Source organism: Petromyzon marinus, chromosome 13 (assembly GCF_048934315.1).
Source record: "Petromyzon marinus isolate PM22_M1 ecotype Great Lakes invasive population chromosome 13, UKy_Petmar_22M1.pri1.0, whole genome shotgun sequence".
Taxonomy (NCBI): domain Eukaryota; kingdom Metazoa; phylum Chordata; class Hyperoartia; order Petromyzontiformes; family Petromyzontidae; genus Petromyzon; species Petromyzon marinus.
In genome coordinates this window covers 8,536,933-8,560,337 of record NC_133679.1, presented here as the reverse complement: position 1 = coordinate 8,560,337, position 23,405 = coordinate 8,536,933, and the positions used below count along the sequence as shown (strand labels likewise).

The following is a 23,405-nucleotide window of genomic DNA, read 5'->3' as shown; positions in this document are numbered from 1 at the left end:
CAAGCATATATGACCATCGCGGAGATGGAGCTATGGAATTAGCTCGTGCTCAACATTCAAAGGTTTGGGGTCGCACGACAGTGAGGGGTGGTGGTGACATGAGGAGTCCTTCCTCCAGAAGTGGGCAGATAATGGCTGATGACGATGCTGGTGAACTTGTATATCAGAGTAAATAATGTATTAATTGATTAATCAAAGTATCATTATACCCACAGCCATGATCATTCCCTGTCACGGGGCCATGAATCTCATCACCATAATCATCACTGGAATTGTCATCAACCACCTTTATGTTAAGCCACCGGCATGGTTACTTTCCGCTGGCCCTTACGCCACACGGGATCCATCCAGAACAGACATAAATTGCAACAGGCCCCCTTTTAAAAATAATTATTACCATTGTCAAGCAATGTGCCTACATGCCTCATGATGTAACAGCAAGTAATGCACATGGCACGACTCCCCACCGCACGGTCTACATCTCGGGTGCCGTAAACGCCATGACCCCTCCGTTGGGGTCACCTGCAGCAAATGGGATGAAATCTCCCAGAGGGCTTCCTTTTCAGTTCTGCGCCAGGGCTGCAAGGGCCCTTCGGCACAAAGAAGGAAGAAGAAAAAAAAGCCCACGGCTAATGATTTGCCCTTGTGTTTAAGCCGCAGAGGTTTTAGAATGTCCACAACCCTTTGGCATCTCGTGTCGTTCCATGCAAAGACCAAAATCTTTCAAACAATTGTTTTTTGCACTGAAGTGTGTGCGGGTAAAATATTAAAGCGCAATAAAATGTTACGTAATGATTTCTTTCGCTTCAAATATAATATATATAGAACGTATCGCCCTTTGCAAATATATTGCTGGATGAGGGCCTCCTCACGACGTCTGTCATGAGGGTTGTGTGACAATACTTCACCATGCCGGTCTGTGCGGGTTGTGTGAACCATTGCTCAACCAATCCACAACCCCAATATATTATAACTATTGTGCGGATGATATCCTGTTCAGTAAGCTATGCAAACGCATCACAACTGGGGCTTAATCTCTCACTCGACAGTTGGCGGGACACTACTGACTAGCTTGGAGTAGAGATTATTGACGTAAGGCACTACCACTAGAGTATAATGTACACTTTTTCATGACAATACTATATTATTGTACCCTATATTCATTTCAAAAGGTTTATAAAATTATATCTAGAGACTCACAAAATTAAGCGAGGTGGATGTGGCGTGCCAAAATAATTTACATTGTTTCAGGCTGTTCCGGCTGAAAATATGCACTGCTTACACGCAATATACTGTCCATATATACACTGAACATATATTTTATATGTAAAACTACTAAAGGCCTGATAAAAGTCAACTACCTGCCACAAAATAGTAAAGCTTTCGTGACTGCATAAAATAACTCATTGGTTTTTTCGGTAAAGTCACATATGTAGAAATACAATAAAATTATATTAAAACAAAAAACAATCACGACGTTTCGATCACAACGCAAGCGATCTTCATCAGGTGTCAAGAACAAATCACGGAGGTAAATACAACAAAAAGATGAGAGACGAGAATTCAACAAACCTGAAAAAACATTATGTGAAGCACATCCAGTCAGGCCAACAACACAGTTAGACACTTCCTGGCGGACCACGAATTTCAGAAGAGTGTTAAATTTCGTGTTCAACCTTTGGATTGCACATACCAGCATAGATAGAATGAAAAATACGAGGTACACGGTCAGTAGAAGATGTGCGTGTTTGAGCTGCCGCTCTCGCTCTGGCCCCTTCCCCCCTCCAACCGTATTTCCTATTTAAGCTTCTGTTCATCCCTCCGCCCCCCCCCCCCCCTCTCTCTCTGACTCCCTGTCCGTCTTTCCTCCCTCCTTACCTCTTGGTGGACTTGTATATGTATTTCTACTGACCGTGTACCTCGTATTTTTCATTCTATCTATGCTGGTATGTGCAATCCAAAGGTTGAACACGAAATTTAACACTCGTCTGAAATTCGTAGTCCGCCAGGAAGTGTCTAACTGTGTTGTTGGCCTGACTGGATGTGCTTCACGTAATGTTTTTTCAGGTTTGTTGAATTCTCGTCTCTCATCTTTTTGTTGTATTTACCTCCGTGATTTGTTCTTGACACCTGATGAAGATCGCTTGCGTTTTGATCGAAACGTCGTTATTGTTTTTTGTTTTAATATAATTTTATTGTATTTCTACATGTGACTTTACCGAAAAAAAACCAATGAGTACCTGCCACAAAGCCACACAGCGTGGAATGATAAGCTCCTGGTGACTGGCCCGGTTTGTTCCTGGTTGCGTGGGAGGCTTAAATGTGAAGGGTTCGTTCCAGTCACGCGAACAAACCCACAGCAAACAACCTCGTCCACAGAAACGGGGCCACACAGCCCACGAGCCGCATCGTTTCACGGGCACAAAACAACGTAACTCCTCAATTTTGTTTCACGTTGTGTGAATCATAAGTTACACTTCTATTTTTAAGTACAACGATCTTGTTGGGTTGCATGCTTAATAAATAGACACGTTAGAGGTGACCCTATACAGTACAAGGTAGCCCTTTGTTGATCCACTGCTGGATGAAGGCTGCCCCACCCTATGCAACCATGGTGAAGTATGCTTATTTAACCAAACTTTACCACGCTGGTCAGTGTGGGCTCAGTGAAGGAAGAGGAACCCAGGAATCAGTTCAGATATCACTCGCCAATTATGTTGGTTGTGGCCAGGATTCTAACTTAGGCCACCGAGTTCACAGTGCAGTCGGCTAACCGCTGCCACCACTCTCTGCAGTAGCAATATGCTAATAATGTTCATTTTATTTTATCAGGTAAGGCTCACTCAGCTATGTAACTCTTTTTCAGAAGTGACCTGGCCACCAATGATAGCTCAACGAAGCGGCTTATCATCACGTGGACATTTATAGCAGCCAAATACTTTTGATGCACGGTGATTCTAAATGTGCAGGGAAAAACCGGAGGACCCGGAGAAAAATCCACGCGACCACGGGGAGAGAGACACAAAAACTCCAAATATACAGGCGTTAGGGTCGGGATCGAACCCATGGATTACTGCATACAAGGCGAAGGAGTTAACATCTCGCCACCGCAGCTTTAATTGAGTTTATGCCATCATCAACTGACGCCAGTCTGGGGGACCTGTTGGCATGTCAGCCATGGACTAACACAAGAAGACCCTTCTTCTCATCAAGCTCACATCTCACATCTTTACAGCCAACGGATTTATAGCAACCCCATGAGACACTCGTGGTCTCGCAAATAACAAAGCAATTGAAGGATCACAGGGCCGTGACAACGTGATGGGTAATTAATGCACTCCAAAACAAGTGAAACGGTTCACAGGTGAGCATGTTTTTCCCTTTGAAATGAGTAAACCTGAGCACAGCGCTGGTGGCGAACGTAAGCAACCCATGTCCCGGGTTTACGCAATTTGCTTTTATGGCATGCTATCCTGTGGAAATAAAACACACTCCCACACTCTGGCTGAACAAATTGTTGAATGAAGATATAAATTGATAAAAAAAAATCTAAACGATACCCGCAGTGTTTACAAGACTTCATCCAAACATCTCTTTGGCGAACATGAAAGTTTTCTCACGGTGGGATCGTTTAGAGTTCGTCGGCACTTTTGAAATCGGCTCCAGCAGGAAATCATGAAGGTTTATTTTCAGATATCTCTTGCGAGGTATCTCAGTATCTCAAAACCGTGCGTGCATGCATGGCACATGAACGATATACGCAACAGAAGCATTTTCTCTCCCTCCCTCCCTGTGTAGTTAATTAATATTATCTAGATTAACAATCAGCGTGTGTTTAATAAAAAAAAACAATCTTGACCAGCTGCAGGGACGCCGCTTTGCGAGCGTCAGCGGACACGTTAAGAGAAGGGTACGTCTGAAGGGGAAGTTGACCTTTCGTGCTCACCCAGATCGATGGCGTTTAAGTAACTGCTTTGAAATTGTAAACATTTTCCTCTCGGCGTTACGTTGGTGCTCACGCTGTTTTGAATTAAATAATAATCATCGCCTGGTTGGGCGCTTGAACAGTGTTCCCGGATTAGTATGAGGGATCATTAGCGTAATTTTAATTCTTCATTTTCAAAGTACACATGTTGCTCATCTCTGAACTGTAATCCTTAAATATGTAATTGTTCGTTTTAATGTTATGTTAGAAACACTTAGTATTTGCTTACCAGTTACCTGGGTGAAAATGAGTTGGCTAAGTTTTGCCTAATCATGGCCAGCAGGCTCCAAAGTTTACTAAACTAAACAATGACTACGAACTTGCAAACACAGAATGTGATCAATGCACGTGACGTGTGTTCAACGGCATTCTTCCCGTACAACATGTTACCTGTACATACTCTGCACAGGAGTGCTATCGTATTACATAACAAAACTCGCGTATTAAATTAAATATTCTTCTCTAGCAAAGGTTTAACAAACTCCACTTCCTAAGACCCTTCATGGCATGCCGTTCAAAGTTCACCAGGTTCCTTTAACCCCTTCCATAAAAATTATCATTACGTGCTGCACATGCCAAATGATTGATAAACACATAATTTCTGTTGTAAAGAGCAGTCGTTCCATTGAACGTAGAAAAAAAAACTCACATTCATCAATAATTTTGCGGTCTTAAAATGAATAATATATAATCGAAGACGTTTTGGGAAATGGCCCTTGGTCATAATACAATGTTTTGTTGATGTGTCATTGCCTGATACGTCAGCTATATAGTTTTACACTTAAGGCCAGTTTTTATTGACGAATGTGTTGTTTGTTTTATATTGTTAAGTGTGCTTGTGCACCACTGCCAACCCAGCAGTGGCATCAGCAAAATAATTTGTTCAAGATAAAAAAATCTTCGATGTGTCGACTCAATTTAATCATCACGCTCCAGTCACGCGGGAGTCACGTGTGTACACGCGCGCGCGCGCGTTTTTGCATAACCAGGCTCGTGCAGCACGTAACGACTTACACATTGTATTTGGATGTAGATACAGCGTTAGACTTTAAAGAGGTAACAGAGAATCGAAGTTAAATTAAGTCATGAGAAGTATGAAAACGCCGGTGAGGAGCTTGGTATGATCTACATTTGAGCAATACATTGGGAACGTATAAATTATATCTTTGTAAACGTTGACGATCCTGTCGGGTGGTGGAGGGTTAATGATGACGAGAATTTTGCCATAAAATTACGCCCACGTGGCCTGACCCAAAAATGAAACGCGATACGCGTCAGAGAAGTGAAGATTAACACTGGCTCTTGCGACCAATATTAAGACTCACGTGTAAGATGTGTTGGGTCAGGTTGTGTAAGCAAAACGCCAATGTGAGTCATGGACCCTCCTCCGGCTGACACAGCCAAATCAATGTATTTGGCACAAAACCTCGTCCGTGCCTCGTTGTTTCGCGACGTTGTGCATCGCTGTCCAGCACACCTGGTGTAGGATTGTGTACCACACAACACATTGGTATTTTACTCACGCGATCTGACCCAACAACGTGTTACGAAGTGAAGATTAGTGTCCATTAATAGGCGCCCTCCACACCCTGCCTCTTGAAGGCGTGAAACCCCCCCGACAAGAAACGCCCGGCACGACACGACTGATCATATTTACGAGCTCTGCCCATAACCTCCCGTCCGGTGGCACGTGTGGGAGAGCAGAGTTGAGACTTTCCCCCCTTCCCAACAAATAATTTTGTGTTATCGAATTAGTTAAGTGATCTGACCAATGCTTGACAGAGTAATCAATGACAGTACTTAATCAGAGAGGCCAGCTCTAAGACTAAAAAAAATGAATTTTGGCAACAAAAAAACTGCCGTAATGTTTGTGCAAGGTCATTGCGGCGTGCCACACTAACGCTGCTCAACTGGACGTCGCATGCACAGCGCTCACACACACAAGCATGAGGGGGTGGTGGTGCTTACCACAGCAAGCAGCTGTACGGGCGCACGGGGAGGGGATGGGCGATCGGCGAGGGGAATGGATACCGGGAGGTGCACAGGGACTGCCTGTAAACATTTGGCAGGCTCTACATTTCGAAAAATGTGGCCTGTAAAATGATCTGCAAACTGCAGTAGACACTAGCAGCAGTGGGGCGCATGTGCGTTGACGAACAAAATCAGGGCCATGCCGACGTATGCGTGCCAACCGGCGGCGCTTCCTTTCGCATTCCGAAAGGTGTTCAGACATTTATGAACTGGGAAAGGGAGTCACGTTTGTGCGCTGTTTACTAAAGTGGCAAATCAAATGTGTCAATGTCAAGAAAGCCACATCATAACAGAATAATAGTGCATGCCGCAACACCATGAAGTTTCACATTTTTGTTTTTTTATCGTGACCTAAACCAAAAGGGCTACAATGCACTTCTTCAGAAACTGCTGATGGTATTGTACATAATGCACAAATGCTGAGTGCTTTTTATATGTTTTTGTGTTCTGGATATGTGGAGTTTATTTGGAATATCAGTATTTTGAATGATGAGACCTTTTCATAAAAAAATCATTCAAATGGCTTCAATTTTAAACACCTGTGAAAATATACTGGTTTGCGCACAGTGCTAAGAACCCAGTGACCTTAGTTTAATGCCCAGCCACATCACTCACCACATCCTTGGTGAGTGATGTCTAGCCAAATCTCCCCCCATCTCCTTCACCAACCCAGCCTGACCAACGTGAAGTCTGGTCAAACAACCCCATGACCGACGACATATGATGAGGAGCCCCCGCATCCAGCAGTGGACTGACAACAACCCGTAAGCCACGTACTTACTCAATTAATTCAATCGCATCATATAAATTGCCAAGTGGCTGCGAGCGGTCAAAATTTCACATTTGGCTGGCAACACTGGCGAGCAATGGCTTACTCTTACGGATGAGCTCAAGGGGTTCCAGAAAGACGTTACAAACGGGTGACACTCTCTGGTCATTCCGTACAAAAAGTGAACTAAATTACTTTGGCGGCTGCGGAAATCTCACCGTCAAACTGTAAAGAAACCCGCTCAACGGTCGAGTTCCCCGAGCGCGGCGCCACCCTGCTGACACAAAAAAAGACGCTTCCACGACGGAACAAGATGAGCACACGCTGGAATTCCAAGCGCAACTGGGGAACAGCGCCATAATGGAAAGATGTAAAATTGTCGGCGAGCAGTTCATCACAAACTATCAAGGACGCAAAATTAAATCGGCCGTCACACTGGAGATGGATTAGGGAGTTCATCTGCTCTGGGAGACGGAGGAGTAAAGGAGTTTTGTGGACAGGGGTCTCAGCAGGGGGGGTGAAAAGGCAACGGAGAGGGCGGCAGATGGATACACAGAATAAAGAACAAAAAAATCTCAGCTCTCAGCCACCAGTATTTTAAAGTCAGAGAAAGCCACAGGGGACTGATGTCAACGGTTTTTTTTAAGGGGGAAGGAGGCTGGAAAATGAGGAAAGGAAGTAAGAGGAGAGACTAAAACACAGGATGGACGAAAGCAAATTTGGGAAAAGAGGATGTTCTGTCCTGGGATAACAAAAAAAGAAAACTGTCTTCGCTAATGGATGGTGGCATATCAAGCGAATGTACCCCAGCTGACTGTGTTGTGTAAACAGTAATATTTCTTAGAAGTCGCAGAAGCTTGCCTGGGACCTTTTAAGCTGCTTGTCTGATAAAGATGAAGGGCCTCTGTTTAAAACATTCACAATAATTATTGGCTATTGCCAAGGTCATTCAACTTAAAAGTCGTGCTTTATTTCATTATTATTGTTGGTGTTCTTAGTAAAACCTATCTCTATGCAAGTGTAAAAATAACATTTACATTTTTTTTAAAATAGACTACAGTATTGCTCAATGACACGCGTTGTCCAACTTGTCACATCGTTTTTTGTTAAAAGCAACAGATTGTTTCCCACTCGATTGAGTGTGGCCGGCACTCATCATCTGTTCACAGCCCTGAGCCAGTATTGAAAATTCCACATTCCTATGGCGGGATCATCAGGTATATCCATAAGGCAACCATTGTTGACTTCCCCACAAAGCGGCACTTATGTTACCCACTCAGAATGTATGAACGGCTGAGCTGAATCCCAAACCAAGAGTTGATACTGAGGCTGCGTGCTGATATGAGTGCACCACCAGGCCGGATGTCAATCTCAGCATGGGTTGTAGACGTTAAACAAAATCAGAACAAATTACACACACAAAAATAAAACCATGAACCAATGTAAAGAAAAAATCAGCTGATTTTGCATGATATAATAAAGCACAGTGGGTGCACGTATGCCGTTGTCTTAAGGCTGCACGCTGTCAGCGCATTGTTGCGTAAAAGTGTTTGTGTGCTATTGTTGGGCCAAGAGGCTCCGTCCAGTGGTAAACGGCACCTTATAGAAGCAGTCGCATACCTCTCAACCCCTTTTTATCAGTGCCCCTACTATATTTCAGACCAATTCAGACCTTACTGGTCACCCAGTGCCCTCCTTATAAATCTCAACGTTCATCCTACAAAGCCCGTATTGAAACGGCTGTATGCCGTATGGACCTGACAACTAAATTTCCCTGTACAATAATACGGGTAGACCGTATGGGTTGACAGGGTATGCAGTAAGCGTGGATAGTTCGTATTTATGAACATCACTCGTGATTTGTATATCCTTTTTCCCAAAACTTGGTTCAATATCGGCATGACAGATGTATGATGAAATATTGGTACTCAAGCCATCTAGCTGGGCAGCCACGCTTCCTGGCTACAACGTAAATATTAATCTAAACACGCAAGTGAATGACCGTAAAATCAAACTAATAAAATGATCTACTGTGGCGAGTTAATTAAAATGTGTCAATCAATACACCCAATATTTCACCAACAAAGATAACCATTGTTCATTGTTACTGAACTCTCTGTGCCTTTAAAGGATCACGGCATAAACTTGAGTGATGTAAAACCTCATTAAATGTTTCACACCTTGGAGCATCCATGAAGAGCAAAAAAAATTATCATGATCCTCAGAATGGATACAAAACACTGCATTGTTAAAGTCTACGCACGCGGTGCGCCAGCCTCAAACAGACCCTGGAGCATCGTTTCACACGTCAGCTGACTTCACACAGCAGCCTTTGCAACAGTTCCAAAAGCCCCCCGCAGAAGAGAATGATTTGATTTTTTGATAGCGCGCCCCCCAATGCGCTGGGGCATCTCTGAGCACTTTACATCACATCTCATCTCAAACATTTGAAAGAACACTGCCGGTGGCAGCTGTGCTTGCACTTGGCCTGCAAGCAGACAATAAGCCTGCTAACAGGGGGCGAGGATTGCTATGTAGAATCCCAATTGAGACATTTCAGGGGATTTTTCGAATCTGGAAAATGTGGACCCCCGACACCGGCACACGATGGCCTTGCTCTTGCGAATGTCGTCAGGGGATCTTGAACGTCCACTGTGAGTGAAGAGCATGGCGCGTGACATCATCACGTTTATTATACCCGCAGTAATTATAATCGGGGCGGCCGCTGGATTTGAACTGTGAACCTCTGCAATATTATCCGCAAGCATTTGTTTAAACGCAGGGAAATCCTGGACTGGTTTATACTTTCATGAGTAGAGTGCGGGCATGTTGAACAAATGCAGTCGGCTTGTTCTCTGGCACGAGCGAGAACTCTCCATGAACGTTCCGGAGCCCAATTACCAAAACACAGCAGCGGCACTGTACAACATGCACTGTGGTTTGTCGTGGTGTATTGTGAGCAATAAAACAATAACGGGGTCTGTGTTACACCACTTGCAAAAAAATATATATAATAGTTTTGGCACAGCAGCCTGCATTCCTTTTCAGCCATTAGTGACGGGCTAAATTGTTATTGTTATTTAAAGATGATGAAATCATTGGCTGTTAATTTATTGTGTTATAATCCAAGACACACCACAGGGGGTGGTGCGGCAGATTGCATGGTGTTCTAAGATCCCCGATGACGTGCATCTGATTCCTGACCACGGCTAACACCGGCGGCGAGTGATATCAGAACAGACCTTGGGGGGGGGGTCTCCTTGACCCAGCCTGCACTTACCAGCATGGTGAAGTATGTTCGAAACGTGGGTCGAAGCTTTCATCCACAGTGGACTGCCAAATTATTTATCTTGACACACAACCGCACGTAAAATATGTTGCTCTATCGATGCTCCCAGTCAAGTTGTGGGAGGCCACTCCTTCTCCTGCGCTACCCTGACTTCTTAAGAGCTGCTTTTTTTGTTTACTCTGTTGGCCTCCCCCCGCACCTCCGATTAGCACGGTTGACTATGTACGGTGCGAAAGAAGTTCAACATACAGTACATACTCAGAGTCTGGAACTCCCTTCCCCCAGCCGTGTGTGCTGTTGGTTCCCTGTCCCTGTTCAATTCTAGGTCATAACCTTCCTCTGTTCCTCTGCCTAGGACTGTATCTTTGTCTACGTGACATGAACAAGCCTCCTTTCCCTAGAATGCCACATGCCGACTGGTTTGTACCATTTCCTGACAGGCAGTTGCATTTTGATGCTCTATAACATTCAAATTTCATATATTTTTTATAACTGACACTGCAGCCCTTTGTCAGTCCACTGCTGGATGAACAGCCTCCTTTCCCACGCTGTCGGTTGTTTGACCACGTTTCACCTCACGCTGCGCAGTGCAGGTGTGGCGATCGGTAGGGAGATTCCCCAGGACAGGTACAGATACCTCTCGCCGCTAATGTTAGCTGTGGCCAGGAATCGAAATAAAGTCGGTTCAAACAAAGCAGCGCGGACTAATCTCCGTCGTTCGTTCTATTGGCTGAATAATGAAGCTCCTTGCTGATCCAGGATATTGAGAAGCCCAGAGGCATGGCCTTCATAACGCAGATAGATGTGGCCAGTATGAAGCAGGAAAGGACCCCTTTCACTGGCCATGCTACATGGAGTGAGCTGGCTGTGGTTACAAGGCCATGCCGTCACATGCCTTCCATCTCCACGGGTGGCCGAGGCCAGATGTTGGAGCCTTCCCCCTGCCCATATTGAGCAGCAATCAGCTGAGTGCACAATGAAATAATGAAATGCCTGCCCGAGACACACGCACACACAAAAAGCCAGAAAAACCTCACGCACGTGTAGAAATTGACTACTTATTGTTTCAGCTCACCCTTCCACCCACCCACTTCCATTGGCGTTTCATGAATGAATTGGGTGGGCTATCTGATTCGCCAATTCTTTAAGCAATCAATTAATTCAATATTTCAATAGACAGAGTGGACGCATAGATGGATGGGGCTACGTGGTGGGAAGCAGAGGGCGGTGGAAAAATCGATTGTTGTAATGTAATTCTATGCTCCCCCCACCTACACTGACCAGCTTGGTAAAGTATGGTCTACAAACTCCCGTGACCTGCAATGGTGCGGCAAGGCGCTCATCCACCAGAGGATTGACTAAGGGCTGTAGATGTACAAGTAGATTAATTGACAACTCTGCAAGTGACAGGACACCTCTTTGCTCACCGTCCTGCATACATCGAGAGCCTAAGGAGAACATAAACAAGGCTGACAAGAGCGGCGAATCACCGTGTGGTTTTTGCCGAGTGCATATATACATACATACACACGTGCAATAATACCCGGGTTTACTTCGGGAATGCGTTCCCGCAGGGTGCGGCGACGGCTTATCGAAACGACGTCAATCGAAGCGATTGACGGGGCTAGGTGGAGGCGAAGGCCTAGAGGCGACGTGGCACGAGGAAGGACGACGCAGACGACGCCGTCAGTGCGGTGAGTGAGCGCGGCTTGAGGCGACGCACATGAGGTCACGGGACGACGCATGTGTGAAACGACGCATAAGGGGGAGACGTCGGTCGGGGTATTATTGTATAGACCCTGTGTAAACAATAAGCCAGTGGGAAACATTTAAACTGTGTACGACCGATGGACATATCGCATCAGAACATGTGCATTAAATTAATGAATACGATTTATCTCATGAACATGCCCAAACAACAGCACTTATATTATCAAAGCAGATGTTGACTGAAGACCCACGCTGATGATGCATTGAGAGGGTTATGTGAAAAGGCAAAGTCCATAAGTGTCTGCCTTGATTATCTCACAACCCTAAGTAAACAGCAACCAAGCGAATGCCTCCTCTTGTCCATACCACAAGCGCTATACTGGGTTTAACGACAAAGTCAAGATTTAGAACGGGTTAAAACTGTAAACAATTCCGACAGACGCTGATGCGTGTGTCCACCCCGAGCTGTCAGTCCCAGTGTGAGTGTGCACATGCAAGGAACGTGTTCAACGTGAAAGGATTTTAATTGTGAAAACAGAAGCGCGGAGCTCTGCAGCAGTGAACATCGCACTGTGAGCCAACGACGTGTTTGTTGTTGTTATTGTCAGAGATTACAGTAACGCGAAACATGTACTTACAAATTCCTTCGTAAAAATAATAATTATTACGCTCGCGCAGCAACACACATATACGAATCGGACCGCCGCGATGTAAAGCGGCCGCAAACATTTTGGAATCAATGGAGATCATTCTTACCGTGAATCAGGACCCATAGGATGTGCCACACGTTCAAGTCCATGGTTCCCAAACAGCTAATTTTGGGTCCAAAGAATCCTAAAAACTCCAGGCAGAGCGATGAAGGTGAGGTTTGCAAGCAGAGGCAAGGAACAAGCCAGGACGCTTCTCAGTTGCAGCATTAAAAAAAAAACAATGTCCTCTTTTGTTACATTTTGCATCTCAACATTTATTAACTCTGTGATATATAATGTGGCACAATCTTGACCAGGGACTGCTCAAGATTCGGGGAAATGCTTGGTGGGAGCCGGAGGAGTTCTGAATCTCGCGTGCATCAGGGGAGGGTGGCGGGGTTGGTGGGCGGAGAGAGGGAGGGCTGCTGGCGGTTGACATGGGTTGTTTTTTTAGGAAAGCGTGGTGGACGGGGGTGGGTGGGAATGAGGGTACACTGGGTTGGAGGCAGCAGTGAAACAGGCTGCGATACACACAGCACCGAACGCGCGCGCGTACGCACGCACGGTCTCGGATTTTTTGCGGTGAATCTGTCTGACCGCTGTCCCCTGAAGGGGGTTTCAGAATGGTCCTCTTCAGCCCTCGTTTTCCTTCGTCTTGAAACGTTGAAGGGGCACAACTCTTTACCAGACACAACTCCTAGACGTGACATCACACGCAGATTGCCATGTCGGTCTCTGCCGCGCGAGCTCATAAACTTAATTAGAAAAATGGGAAAGCAGAGGTTTCGGCTCGTAACCCTCTATCACCCACCAGGAATGAAGGTGTGCTACATTTTCCCACATGCCAAACACTCGTTCATTGAATTGACCAGACGTTGCAATGCAGGACCCGCCTGAATACTGAGTCTTGAGACTCGGGAATTTGTCGCGTAAATAACTGGCGTTCATCAGTTTAACACGTAGGCTTTCGCGACCAATATCATCCATAATAGAGGTTGTTGTTTTTTTGTTTGGGTTAGATCGCGGAAATATATAAATGTGTCGTTAACCCCGCCACCACCCGACACAGCCAACTAGTAAGGGTTATCACGTAAACAGGCGTTCATGTAATTATTACATTTACGGGCCACTTCACATGAACGACATCCGCAATGCATTTCCTGTGCAAACATCGCTCTACATTCCGCCCAAACGCTCATGTGGCAATTAAGCCACATTTTTGTTATATAATGAAGAGTCAAATGTGACTTACTTATTTGGCCGCTAATGTGACCAAATGTGTTTAAACGAAATGTTCCGGATAACACGCAAGCTTGGCAATGTTTTTTCAAATTAGCGGGAATGTTAATCGCCGCTCTGCTGAAGCACGGAGCAGCAGACTTGGGATTTTGGGACACTCATCGCGATCCCCAGTCGACAACTGTGGCAGAGCGACAATCTTCCAACTGCGCGCATCTCCCATGAACATGCACCGCTACTGCGTTCAACCCTCTTCACCTTAACGCACGGCAAACAACTCCGAGCGAAAGCACAAGCCCTTCTTTGGACATGCTTGCAAGGTGACTAATGGCTGTTAAAGCAAACGATGTCAGGCTTCGTAACAAATTACCGCCGCTTCCCCGACAGCCTCTGCCCTCCTCACCCTGATCGGCACGCACGTGCAGCCAGGGCAGCACCACACCGCGGGACGCGTCACTGGCAACCACGTGCCAAACCGATCCACGGCAATCACGCACCGCAAAGGAGGCTGCTGGACTTTGGACATTGTCATTGGTCGGCCCGCTGGCTCTGATCGATGTGACTAAACCATACCTCTCAGACCGGGTCAACTTCGACGAGACTTCATCCTCTCATTTGATCATTGGAAGCATTCATTTCCGAGTTCTCACGATGATCTTCGCCTGCGTGGGCTTTGTTGTTGTCCTGCACAGACTCTGTAGCGCGGACTCTTGCAAATGGGACACTCCCACTTGGACCAACGCAAAGACTTGGCACATTTTCCTGGAGTGTGAAAATGTTCTTCTTCTTGAGTTCGCTGTCCAAGCGCAGGCTCAATTTCTTCCATCCAACCAATGCTGTTTCGACTTCGCCAGCTGGGTGGTGTAGTAGCGGTACAAGGCACGGCTTGGAAAGTTGAAAGCTGCTGGTTCAAATTCTGGTTGAGCCTGGACTCAAGTCAACAGTGGTAGCTCTATTGAAAGACTCGCCCCGACATGTGTGGACTTTCTACCACTGGCTCAGAGCTAATTGAGTCGGAACAAATTTTGATTAGATTTTTGTATGTTACAGTCTTGATTGCTTCTCTTCGTTTTTCCATTCAGCCCCACGTTCTTCAGGTCACCAAGCAGCACCATCTTTTGTCTGCATCTTTGGTCTTTTCCTCGACACAACTCCCGTGGAACTTCCTTCCACAAACTTCTCGGAACATTTCGTCCAATCCAGCCCTTCTGCCTCCAGTAGCATACCCACTGTGGCACGTTCTCTTTTCTATTTCTTTCGATCAAGCTGATTTCTCAGCGTGACGCTAGCCCCCACATCTCAAAACATTCCATTTGTCTGATGTGCTCCGTTTTAAGGCACGCACAAGAACATTATAATTGCTGTATATCAACACAAGCGTGAGTCGCTGCGTTGCCCGCGTTATGCGAGGATCTTCACTTCACTCGCACTGGCCACGGTGGTGAAGTATGGCCGCAATTGCTTTCCCCAATTACGAGTGCAGCCCAAAGCGAGAGAAAAAAAGAGAGAGAAACGGGTGGCTTTGGAAATACAGCATACGGAAGTTAGAACCCACAATGACTGTTCAAAAATATTAGCGGGCTTGGGAAGAGCACGTTGCTACAAGGTACGATGGCCAGTGGTCAAGACTAACAACACAGCTTAAGGAGGGAATACGCATGACAGGACATCTGCCACGGACATGGAGCGATTAAATCAGCTGATGTGTAGGCGCTGGATGAATTTCCACATCGCAGGGAGCGAGAGCCATGGCTTGGGAAGGCCTATCGTCCAGCATTTGATCAGTCATGGCTGATGACGATGATGTATTTAATGTGCGTACATATTTGGTGGTATACATACTCAACACTCATTCCAAGCCATTAGAAAGGGGAAGATTTTCTTGGTCTCCACTGCATTTGCACATGACCCTCTGACCTTAAACAATCCCGCTCCCCTGATACCCAGCAGACATAATTGACACCACGGGGGTTAAAGCCTGTACTAAAAGTTACTTATTGGGTCATTTGAGCTATCCTCGGTTTAAAAATAAATCACGAAAAGTCCTTGAAAATGTTCTCACAGAAGCAACTCCAGAAACATGTCCCGAGATTGTTGTTAATAATTCCAGCCAAGGCACTAATGCCAGTTGGTACCGATAAATATGTGGCACACAGTGACTGGACAAGAGGATTCGTATCGGTTTGAGTTGAAGATATCATGCAATCATTTTTGTTATTGCAGGTCTGCCTGGTTTATACCTTCAATTTGATTGCTTTTAGGCAAAAACATGATCAGGGAAAAAAACACCTTACATTTTAATGTGGCTATGAAGAACATGGGGATAGAATAAATCTACACAAAAGTCAAATGTAATGCACACAGTTGCCAATGAAACAGATAGACTCTTTGTTGCTTTGCCTATGCAATACTGTATATGATTTCCATCTGTTCATTCGTTTGAGAATTCCTCACGTGTTCTCGGGAAAAGCACAAAATCCCGAAACCAGTCACTCCAAAACTCGCCACACAGCTGACTCACATCAATGGTCACATCCATGTTTTTTTTTAGAAGATTGTAAACAAAATTATTTTAAATTCCTCTTCATAAAAAATATACAATTTGATGAACATACTGTTCTTGTGGAGTTAGCGTGCATGTGCTAGGACACACCTGTGTTGGTGTAATATCGCGTGCCTATCAACCACGTCGCTCGCGTGTATGTGCGTTTCCGTCGGCACACTTCGGTGCGCAGCCGATTCGCCCAAACTAAATCGAGGCTTTCTTCCTGGACTGACTTTCCAGTTCCAGCTTGTTTTTATTGCAACCAGCCCAAGTTTTAATGAAGTAGATGTTTTTGTTCTCCACAGCTAGCACGCTGCGTGTGATGATCAAACGATGGACACGTGTTGTTGAACTTGCTAGGTAGGGTGGGGATGAGGATTTAACGTTTGCGGATTCAGTGTGCCTGTCCATAAGCAGAAAATGTGCAGGCGACACACACGCCTGCAACTTGCTATACAGTACTAAATAGAAACTGTCATTTTGGAATGTCAGGACACACCTAATTTCTGGCATCTAAAAAAAAAGCAAATTAGTGTCTGTACTTTACAGAATAAATACAGGTCCTTCATTCGCAGCGTTTAAACCAAAAAATATATTTTGGTATCGTATTTGTGACGTCCAGGTGTGGTTTGGTAGTAAACATGATGGCAACAGGTAGCCTTTTATCTGAGTCCGGCATTAATTTTATGCCCAAAGAATCTAGAGCATGCACTCCAGTCATATGCACACGAACAAACGTATCGCCTTTGTATATTGCTCCTGAACATTCAGTCTCATTTATAGTTTTATTTCCCCTAAATAGAACAGGACATCATATTCATGAATCTAAAATACTGTAGTGTAATATTATTCTCTAACTACTTCCTATGTAAGCTTTTTTTGCGATTGGGTTGTACACTGTATCTCTGATGTGTGTCCCCAGTTTGACCACATGTTGTTCCAGCACGATGTTCCTGAAGAAACTACCAGCACTTCGCACCTCCAAAAGAAAGTTCAACATCCGTACGTACATAGACTCACACAGAGACCCATAGACTCACACAGAGACCCATAGACTCACACAAAGACCCATAGTTTGTTGTCCTTCCCCCGCACCACTGATTAGCATGGTTGGCTATGTAAGGTGCGAAAGAAGTTCAAAATACACACATACTTGGAGCACACCAGTCATCACACACAGTACAGAATCGTATCAGAGAGCAATCATTTCTTAAGCTCACAGTCCCATGGGTTTATCATGGGCACAGCACAAACATCAATTTTAATCGGCGAGTCAATGCAACGTTGTGTGTATGTTAAATACCTCGAGACTCTGAATTTAATTCCACACGTGTTAAGTGTTGCACGGCACGGCACAGTGGGTTTCTCTCTCTCACCCCATAAAAGGAACCGCCGATCCCAAACCCATGTCTCAGTGACATGCGCTAAATTCCCATTGAGAAAAAAACCCCCTCAAGGTTTCTAGCCTCAAGATGTTTCTAAATCCATAGGTACTTCAGCATCTGCTGATCATTAAAATAGGTTATTTTTGTTAACTTGACAAGGTGGATAAGTAACGGACACAAGGATTGGGCATTCCTTGTCATTAGACTGTGGGATGTGTTACTACAGTGCATGGGGGAAATATGTTCGCTAATGAGGAATGGTAATAGCTCACAGACTTATGTTTAGTTTGGCGGTTTACCACGAAATTAATAGAAAAAACTGAACGCTATTACAATTCATATTTTATGCTCACTTATTTGACATTTGGCATGGAGTGGGGACACAATGTTTGGCACACTTATGGACCTTTAAACCTGAGTTTGATTCCTGGCCACAGCCAAATTTAGTGGTGAGTGAACTATTTCACCAATCCTGGTCTCCACCTCCACCAGCCTGCACTCACCAGCATGGTGAGGTATGGTCAAACAACCCCCTTCACTGACACCATAAAGAAACACTCATCCAGCAGTGCATTAACACAGCGGCTGAACATTTATAGTATTTCATTGCATTGTGTACAAAGACTAACAATGCATCTCAATTGCAACATGTGCAGCCTAGAGCACTTGGGGTTTTGGGGTAAAACATTTGTTTACATTCACTATGGCAAGGGCAATAGTTTAGCCTTTTCCACTGGAAGACGGTGGCCCGAGTCGTGAGTCAATCTGCAATTCATTTCACAGAATACACCACACCTGAATGGCTCCGATATTGTCAGATCTCGGAAGCCCATCGGGTTTGAGCCTCGTCAGCACTTGAATGTGAGACCACTGGGGCTTGTGAATAATCAGATGCTATAGACTCGGGCAATACTACGATCATATGGCAGTACAGCAATGGATTATGGAATCTATGTGTACAGACTTGAGTGCCAGCCGGAGCTCTAGGGAGCCCCCTCTAAATGGTATCCGGCTACAGGGGGAAGTCCCCACACTTGGTCCCACCACACGCCGCCTGCCAAATCGACTTCGGTGCCGTGCCCTGCCCACGTTACACTGCTGCGTGGAGAGAGGCGGGCTGGGCGGATTGAGGAAAGTGGCCAGCCACGCTTACAACCGCAGCGGACAAGGCGACTTCTGCACTGCCAGTCCGGTGTTGCCAAGTCGCTGACGGAGTAAAGGGCCGTCCATAAATGACGTCACGCGATTTTGGACGATTTTTGAACCCCCCCCCTTCGTCACACGGCGTCATAAAAAGTCAGACCCCCCCCTCAAATATGACGTCACAAAGCTCTGCCCCCCCCCCCCCCCAAAATAAAACATGCTTCAAATCGCTTTAAACTATTGTCGTTGTAGTGCGTATTTAATGTGGCGCTGCACTCTGATGGTGCAGGAGAAAACATTTATTAAAAAGTCAATTTAATTCAGCAGAACGTGTTGTTTATATTTATTTGAAGTTGCGCATTTTGATGTGACGTCACATTTCTCAAACCCCCTCCCCCCCCTCTTCGTCACACATCGTCACAAATGTCTGACCCCCCCCCCACCCCCCTAGGTGCGTGACGTCATTTATGGACGGCCCCTAACAACCACTGAGCAACCTGGTGAGTGCTGGAGCGGGGAGAGCACTGCACCCCGCGTGGACACGAGACTCGAGCGTGCCGGCCACAGAGCGGAGCGAGGCACCGTTGTGGGGGTACACGGGGGGGGGGGGGCCCGAATAATGTCGTGAAAGCCGTCCGAGACGCGAACCAGTCAAAACATCTCTTTTGATACTCGAGAGCCGAGTGGAGAGTGGTGGTGGTTGTTGCTGTTGCCAGCCGCATCGGTTCCCCCCGCACATCCAGGTGATGAGAAACGGACGCTTTGAGGTTTGCCCCGTGGTTGACATCGACTGCCGTCAGTGTCGGGGTCAAAAAAACGTCCCCCCTCCCCTCCCCCCTGTCACACCGCCACAGTTCTCGGCTCACCCAATTTCTCCGTCTCGTTTCACTCGAGGCTCTAGCTGTGTGGTCTCATCTTTGTTTTCCCTCTCAGCAGCCTTCCTTTGCCAAAAGTGGAAATTATTTGTGTGGGGTTTTTTGCTGTTGACGCGACCTCACTCTGCGTGCACTCCGTGTTAGCTCCAAAACTTCCGGTGTTAGGCCATTGGTAATTGCTAAGTCTCCCTTTTTTCATCACTGCAATAAGAGATGTTTAAAACGTGACTTTTCCAAGATAAACAGGGATACAAGTGTACATATAAGGATCTCTCCTACAGCTCTCGTGATGTCTTCGGCTTGTACCGCGTGGTGTTCGGCATTATGGCCGACGTTTCGCTTCACGTGCTTCTCCAGGAACCGAATTGCCCATCGACACTCGGTACAACCGTGAAATAGCCTACCCCGTAAGATGAACTTCCCCGGGCTTCTACCGATGCACCTCACGACCTTCTGAACACGCACCTCAATATTCAGGGACACTACAATTCGGCTCTCTTTTTACAACGTCTGGTCATCGCTGTCATTTCAGCTTCGTGTCACCTTACGCGCGCTGGATTTGTGGCTGGAACAGGCGGGGAGATAACCACATCCATATCCCCTGCCCCCCGAGGGCTGTCTCATCTCATCATCCATCCTCGCCATCCACGCGAGATCATTAATCTCCCCCTTCTGCGTAGCCGGGGATCAGAGGACTCCGTAAACGTGAACTCCACCAGGCACTCACTCGGACCCATCAGCAAAAAAAATATGCAATAAAGCTTTGAAAACTACCGTGTGTATTGTTGTGTTTATATTCTTGCCTATCGCAGCAATTTGTTCACGAGCTAAATGCCAATGTCAAGGTCTGTTCGCGTACGACGAGAGGGCTTCAAGGAGTCCGTCTCGTTTTGCTATTCCTCCCCGGTTGAAGGGCCGCAGAGGACAGCGGTTTATTATACTTGTTATGGCCCATAGCTTGGGTTGCATGGCCACAAGCCCACTACTGTGGCTTTTCATCACACACGTGCATTACAACACGATGATAAAAACACGTGCAAATCCGCTCTGGGAGTTTTTTTTAGCACGGATTTGTAGATAAGTGGCGCGTTCGATCTCCTGGCGCGGCATTTGAAATAATGGGCAGGTACAGTATTCTTAATTCCCACTGCATCTATACAGTAGACGCAGCAGTACAGGAAAAAGTAGCATCCACAGGCATCTATCAGTTTAACACGTAGGCTTTCGCGACCAATATTATTCATAATAACGGTTTTTGGGTTAGATCGCGTTTATTTATAAATGTGTCGTAACCCTCCACCACCCGACACGGCCAATCAGCAAAAAAGTGTCACGTTGACAAAAGACAAATAATTCACTACTTTAGCCCACCGGTGTGTTGAAGAGTGAATCCACATTTACAGTTTGAGTACGACGTTTCGCTGGTGAGTACTTCGAGCATCATCGGGCAATTCGCCAGAATGGTGAAGCCCTCGCTTGCTCCCGGTTTTATATAGAGCAGCAGGGTGACGTCATCACTTAACTCATATCAGGTGCAGAGATTAGAGGCGGAGGGGGGGGGGGTAATGTAATTATATAATCGATTAGTAATCAGTCATTGGTTATGATTAGTAATGAGTTGTAGATTAGTAATTCTTTAAATCAAAATGTAATGTGTATTATTTAATAATACGCTTCCAGGCCGCACTAAGCCGGTAGCTGTCAGAGCGATTAAAGTTATTCTTGTTCCTCTCAATTTCAATGGATTCTCTAATTAGTCTTTGCCAGTAATAATTAGTTTTACACACCACTGCAACATTGTCAAAATCAATTGAGTGTCCTTGTTGACTAATCGATTATATAATTACATTACCCCCCTCCGCCTCTAATCTCTGCACCTGATATGAGTTAAGTGATGACGTCACCCTGCTGCTCTAAATAAAACCGGGAGCAAGCGAGGGCTTCACCATTCTGGCGAATTGCCTGATGATGCTCGAAGTACTCACCAGCGAAACGGCGTACTCAAACTGTAAATGTGGATTCACCCTTCAACACACCGGTGGGCTAAAGTAGTGAATTATTTGTCTTTTGTCAACGTGACACTTTTTTGCTGATTGGCCGTGTCGGGTGGTGGAGGGTTACGACACATTTATAAATAAACGCGATCTAACCCAAAAACCGTTATTATGAGGCATCTATCAGTCAGGGCGGGATGGATTCGGGCTGTTCTGAGTCTGGGTTGCCACCATAAAAGACGATTCAAGACAACAGCAACCATTAAACATGTCAACGTTGGCATGCAGGTAAATACACACACACGAAAACACATTTAAAAGAACTACATTCAAATAAACGTGCGCACACACTGACCCTACTCAATCACTACAAAAGTCTATTTGAGACGAATAATATTGTCAGCGGGTAGCACGATTTGCGATCTCTGCTTTAAGCGCCTTGCACACAACGGCTGCCCACACCCCCCCCCCAACCTTCTCCTTTGGGAACAAAAGGTGAGGCTCGCCCACGACGTCACGTGCCAGGTAAATGCCGCGGGTTGCATCGTCGTCTCGTTCTGATCGCGCGGGACAAGGAGGAGGAAGGGTTTGAATTGGGTGCGAGTCGATCGAAGTGTCCCTCGTGTGGTGGGGTAAAGTGTGGGTACTGCTCATGTGAGTGGCACAAAACGCCATCTGCATATCCCACAGAGAGTGGGGTGGGGAGAGCCCTTTCTCCAGTATTGCCGTGAGCCAAACAATTTACTTTGACTTTACAACTCGGTTACGCGTGGCCCTGATGATGCAATTCCCCCCCCCCCCGCCAACGCATTCGTAGCCTAGTGCCTGCACCCCGACGCAGTTGCACCGCCTGCACACTTTGAAAGCTAAGCCACTGCAAACCATCGCCAGCACCACCACCACCACTACCACCGCACGTCACCGGGGTCAGGGAGGGAGGAACAAATTGAGCGGAGCAGAGGAAACAACTGAACGCTAATTGCAGCTATTCTGAGCACGTGGCGAGGGCGATGCATCGTAATATATAACTTCCCGTTAATGCCCACTTCCTATTGACATTGTGTTACAAATAGACACATCCACCTCTCCTATAGGCAGCCTGCGATAGCGATCATCCTGTCAGAATAAAAGTCGCGGGCAGGTATATCTCTACGGTTCCTCACATGCTTCTAAATTCAAAGCCAGGAGAGCATCGTAATGCTTTATAAGCAGGGTCCTGCTACATGTTGAATGTTTGGCCAATGCTATTTAATGAGTGGCTTCGTATGAGAGGAAACTTGAGTACCCGGGGGGAACCCCATGCACACGAGGGGAGAACACTCAACACTGCCAGCTGATTCATGCCACCGAGCAGCCGACAACACCTAACAAGCCCCGGTGATCACGCAACCACGAGCTCATCACGCCCATCCTGTTCACCTTTCGAGATTCGACCGGACGGGGCGCATGCTAAAAGGAGGGCCCTAGTGTCCATCCATTGCTGGGTTGAGAGCACTTTGGTCAATGGCATCCCAGCCATTAATTCCTAGTAAAATCTATAAATTAATTCATCGCATTTAATAGATTATTTAATATCGTCATTACCCAGATCAGTTGCAATAATATTTATTTATATATATACTACACACCCTTATTTATACAGTGTACAGGTTATTTTAATTCTTAAGGGGTTGGTTCTAAAATTATCTGAAGGCCAGTGGGTCACAGTATGAAGGAAACACGCGTATTTATTTCCACTCCGTAACAGTACA

General features: G+C 45.9%; 1 protein-coding gene and 1 long non-coding RNA gene across 4 annotated transcripts in view; one reads left to right on the top strand and one right to left on the bottom strand.

The window, feature by feature from the left end:
* LOC116941956 (integrin alpha-10-like) overlaps positions 1–21,537 on the bottom strand; it is a 67,550-nt gene extending 46,013 nt beyond the window's left edge. The window contains exon 1 of one of the 3 annotated variants that reach the window (XM_076066840.1): positions 21,032–21,537. In XM_076066840.1, coding sequence (XP_075922955.1) covers positions 21,032–21,104 — 73 coding nt within the window. In that variant the 5' untranslated portion in view covers positions 21,105–21,537. Of the gene's footprint in view, positions 1–12,540; positions 12,865–21,031 lie in introns of those variants that run through there. The other 2 variants (XM_076066841.1, XM_032953386.2) reach the window with 2 other exon arrangements.
* LOC116941959 (uncharacterized) lies at positions 11,076–20,820 on the top strand. Its single transcript, XR_004402742.2, has 4 exons — positions 11,076–11,768; positions 17,180–17,259; positions 19,237–19,285; positions 20,193–20,820. It is a non-coding gene; the product is annotated as an uncharacterized LOC116941959 (long non-coding RNA).
* Positions 21,538–23,405: the final 1,868 nt, after the last annotated feature.